The 4,657-nt window shown below is 35.2% G+C and overlaps 1 protein-coding gene across 1 annotated transcript in view; it reads left to right on the top strand.

The window, feature by feature from the left end:
• Positions 1-1,323: 1,323 nt before the first annotated feature.
• The window catches only part of LOC103680202 (probable ubiquitin carboxyl-terminal hydrolase FAF-X), a gene marked incomplete at its 5' end in the record, with an annotated part of 112,629 nt that continues 109,295 nt past the window's right edge, over positions 1,324-4,657 (top strand). Inside the window, 3 exons of the mRNA XM_040636049.1 lie at positions 1,324-1,436; positions 2,691-2,911; positions 4,479-4,493. Coding sequence (XP_040491983.1) covers positions 1,324-1,436; positions 2,691-2,911; positions 4,479-4,493 — 349 coding nt within the window. The remainder of the gene's footprint in view (positions 1,437-2,690; positions 2,912-4,478; positions 4,494-4,657) is intronic.

Below are 4,657 nucleotides of genomic sequence, written 5' to 3'. Positions count from 1 at the left end.
AAACGAGGTTGTCTTTTTTTTGGCAGCTGATAATCTGTTATTGTTCACTATTGCTCAAACATAAATGTTTTGTGTGGAGTCAGTCACTTGTTTTTTTTTTTTAAAGATTTTATTTATTTATTTCACAGAGATAGAGACAGTCAGCGAGAGAGGGAACACAAGCAGGGGGAGTGGGAGAGGAAGAAGCAGGCTCATAGCAGAGGAGCCTGATGTGGGGCTCGATCCCCTAACACCGGGATCACGCCCTGAGCCGAAGGCAGACGCTTAACTGCTGTGCCACCCAGGTGCCCCGGAGTCAGTCACTTTTTGATGACTTTTTTCTACTCAATATTAGATGCAGCTGAATTCTTGTTGGAAATGCTAATTTTTGTAATATTCTCTACTTGGTTAAGGCCCTGAAGGCTGAAAGAAAAAGGCAATTCCATTTTATTTTCTGGATTATTCACTTGGCAGATTTTTAACATCTTTGGTATCTCCAAGGCCTGTTACACAATCTGTGTTGTGTTTCTCTTGGCAGTGTTAATAATTTCATTATCTAACAATTATCCTACAGCCAGTCATTTAAAGAATGTTTCATTTTTAATCTCACAAATGAGAAAATATTTTATCAGGTAACAAATGTTTCTCAACACACAAGTTTCTTTTGTTAGTTTGCACGTTTGTATAATTGAAGGACTTACGAACTGGGCATGTTGTAAATCCTAAAGGTACAAAATGAACAAAAATTGAAATGCTACTTTGCTTAATAGCACTGCCAATCAGTGGATGTATATGGTTTGCAAAGGCTTTTCCCTATTCATTTTTTCTGGGATCTTGATTACTGTGAGGCAAAGTTTAAGTTTTTTTAAGGGCAGTCCTGGGTTTAAATAATCTGCCAACACATACATGATCTAAACAAAACTACACTGTGCAAATTTAGTATTTCTTATGAAGTGTTAGAAGTTTTCTTTTTGGTGCTGAGTGTACTGCTTTTCTTCAATCATAGGAAATTAAAAAGAAGTAAGCATGCATAGATAGTGAAAAATGATGAAAATACTAATTAATTATGAAGACAAGACAGAGTTTAGGTTTTTAATTTGTTGTTAAATAGAATTTACAGCCAAATGAAATTTCAGAATGATTATTTTTTTTTAATGTTTTGAACTGTATTTTCAGAGAGTTTAATGCTATGAAATGCTTTCATTCCCTTTTTACCCACTGACTTTTTAAAGTCTAGTAATGGATCTTGAAGTACTTTCAGTTTTGTTATCTTAAATGACATAATTGGTCAGGGAAATGTTTTCTTTATGCTAAATTTATTGTAATTTTTTCATCTATTCTTAGGTCTTGATGTTAAAAGTGAAGCATGTCAGCGTTTTTTTCGAGATGGGTTAACAGTATCTTTCACTAAAATTCTTATGGATGAGGCAGTGAGTGGCTGGAAATTTGAAATTCATGTGAGTCTTCTAGTTTATTTTAGAGACTCATATTTACTTGGTGATGTGTGTGGATTTATCTTTGGAAAATATTGTGAATAACATATTAAGTCTGATGATAGGTATTTCACAGAATTGAAAGTTTTTAAGAACAGTCTTGTCTTTTAGGATGAATGTCAGGTTTTGAGTCCTGAAACCTTGGTTTAATCTGTATAGTAGAATCCCAAGTGCTTGTGACTATATGCACATTACACATTTCATCAAATGTATCATGTTATTGATTGTAAGGGTCAAGCTACAGCTTGAAAATTTAAATCTTACAAGTTTGGAAATTTAAACCACAAACCAGTAATCCCAAAAGTTTTTGGTATGAATTCAAACTACTAACAATAACTACTAGTAATTAAAAAAGTCAGAATCTGAAATGTTCTCAGTTTGGTAGTGTCTTCAAGTAAGTAGCTGCAGGAAACCTGACTACTGTCAGGAAATACCTTGAGTCTAGGACAGTGCAGGCAAATGCAGAATGATGCAAGCTGCCATTGATTCTTAGATAACCTTTGTAACCAGAGATTTTGAAAGTGAAAAAATATACATCTAACTTGAATCATTGAACTCTAATATATAACTATATATATAGTTCTATATATATGAACTCTAATGTATAACTCTTATGTATAACAATTAATCAAGAGTTATAAAGCAAATGATATTGTTCTGTGGACTTCAACCTAGAAAATATAACTTGGATGTTCCCCACAAATGAATATGGCACGTAAATCCTAACGTTTTCTGATTTGACATGTAACTTTTTAGTGTTAGAGGTAGACATTTGGGCAGTTATCTAACTTTTGAATTGATATTTAGATCACAGCTCTCCTAATCTTGGATAATTAACATGATTTTGAACATTTAGGTTGTAGAACTGTTGCCCCCTGAGTACAAATTCTAAAGAAAGAAAATGGTAATTCGCATGTCTATTTTGTGGACACAGAATAGAAATAGACAACCAGTGGTACTTACTTCATGTGTAATTTTCTCACCTGGTTTTTGAAATTAGATGCAATACAAATATGAAGTAAGTTAATTACTAATTTATTTTTACTGATAGATCAGTTTGATCACAGTATTTGTGAAGTTAAGCAGAATTCAGATGACCAGTATAGAAAAATGGAGAGTGAGCATTATTAACAAGATTACTGTGTTTCTGTGCTTGAAATTACAATGTTACCTCTTTTAAATGAACTTCTCTTGTCCTTGTCCCCTTTCGTATAACAGAGGTGTATTATTAACAATACTCATCGTCTAGTGGAGCTGTGTGTGGCCAAGTTGTCCCAAGACTGGTTTCCACTTTTAGATCTTCTTGCTATGGCCTTAAATCCTCATTGCAAATTCCATATCTACAATGGTACACGTCCCTGTGAATCGGTTTCTACAAATGCGCAGTTGCCTGAAGATGAACTATTTGCTCGTTCCTCAGATCCTCGATCACCAAAAGTGTGTTGGTTTTCAAAATTAAGTACTATTTTGTGTTTGTTACAAAGCTTTAGTGACGTGAACCTTTCTTTAACATAATGATCAGTATATAACTTTGTTTTATGTGGGTTTGTTTAAAAATACGTTAATATATAGCGATTCATTTACATTGTACAATGTACAAGGGGCCACCAGCACAAAACTCATGCCTGACCAAAGCTTATTATGTATTGATCAGTTGATGAATATGATAATATTGGAACTTTATGTTATATTTCCCTGAGTAGCAAGATACAGTATTTGCTATTCAGTGTTTGAAGTGACTTGAGATATATACTCAGATTGATATCAGAGATGATATAACTGTTGTAAGTCAAGAGCATGAACTGTACTTTGCATGTATATGTGTATTTAATAGCAAAAACATACGTTTATGACAGGCCATGTAAACAGATTTTTTTTTAAGCTTTTATTTACTGTGAGAGAGAGAGACAGAGCACAAGCAGGGAGAGCAGGAGAGGGAGAAGCAGACTCCCCGCTGAGCAGGAAGCCCAATGTGGGGCTCGATCCCAGGACCTTGGGATCATGACCTGAGCTGAAGGTAGACACTTACCAACTGAACCACCCAGGCACTCTATAGTATACTGAATTTATTCAGAAATTAAATAATTGATGTACTGGAGGTTTTAAAATTTACTTTAGGTTCCCATATCAAATTTAGCATTAGCATACACAGACGTATGCTGCTTATAACTGTTTTCTATTATTTAGCATTTCCCATGTGTCTTGAATAATTTTTTTTGTTTTGTTTTCTTGTTTTGTTTTGTTGTGTTGTGTTTTAAGTAGGCTCTACGCCCAGCATGGACCCCAACACGGGGCTTGAAATCACATCCCCAAGACCAATACCTGAGCTGAGATCAAGAGTCAGACACTGAACTACCCAGGCGCCCCCTGAATGACTTTTTAGTCTATTTTTAAATGTAGAACTTATTTCTGCCTCTGATTGGGAGTAGAAATGTCTCTTACCTGTTTTGGGTTTGTTTGTTTGCTGTCTGCTAAAACTCAGCTTTTTAGAAAATTTAATGAGCTTTCTTTTTTTTATCTTTTTTTTTTTTAAGATTTTATTTCTTTGAGAGAGGGAGAGCACAAGCAGGAGCAGGGTAAGGGGGTAGAGGGAGAAGTAGACTCCTCACTGAGCTGGGAGACTGATATGGGACTCTGTCCTAGGATCTTGGGATCATGACCTGATCCAAAAGCAACTGCTTAACCAACTGAGCCACCAGACATCCCTTAATGATCTTTCTTGTGCATTTGTATTATTACAATTTATTTTTATAGGGGCACCTGGGTGGCTCCGGTGGTTTAGCATCTGCCTTTGGCTCAGGTCATGATCCCAGAGTCCAAGGGTCAAGTCCGGAGTCAGTCTCCCTGCACAGTAGGGAGTCTGCTTCTTCCTCTGCCTTTCCCCTGACTTGTGCTCTCTCTCTCTCTCAAATAAATAAATAAAATCTTTAAAAAAATACAGTTGATTTTTATGTGTATGTAACTTTTATGTTTATTTTACAGTGTAACATATAAACATGTTTTTAGCTGGCTATACAACCTTTGTTTTCTTCCTGTTCAGATATATGGGACATGAATAAATAACAGCTGTGCTTCAATGAGCTACACTGTAACTGCAGCTGTCCTGCTTCTGACTAAAGGGATACAAAGAACAAAATATAATAGGAAAAATTTTAAGTCTCCATAAAAATATGCATGATTATATA

This window comes from Ursus maritimus (genome assembly GCF_017311325.1).
Source record: "Ursus maritimus isolate PB19 chromosome Y unlocalized genomic scaffold, ASM1731132v1 scaffold_Y2, whole genome shotgun sequence".
Lineage (NCBI taxonomy): Eukaryota > Metazoa > Chordata > Mammalia > Carnivora > Ursidae > Ursus > Ursus maritimus.
This window is presented reverse-complemented; position numbering and strand designations above follow the sequence as displayed.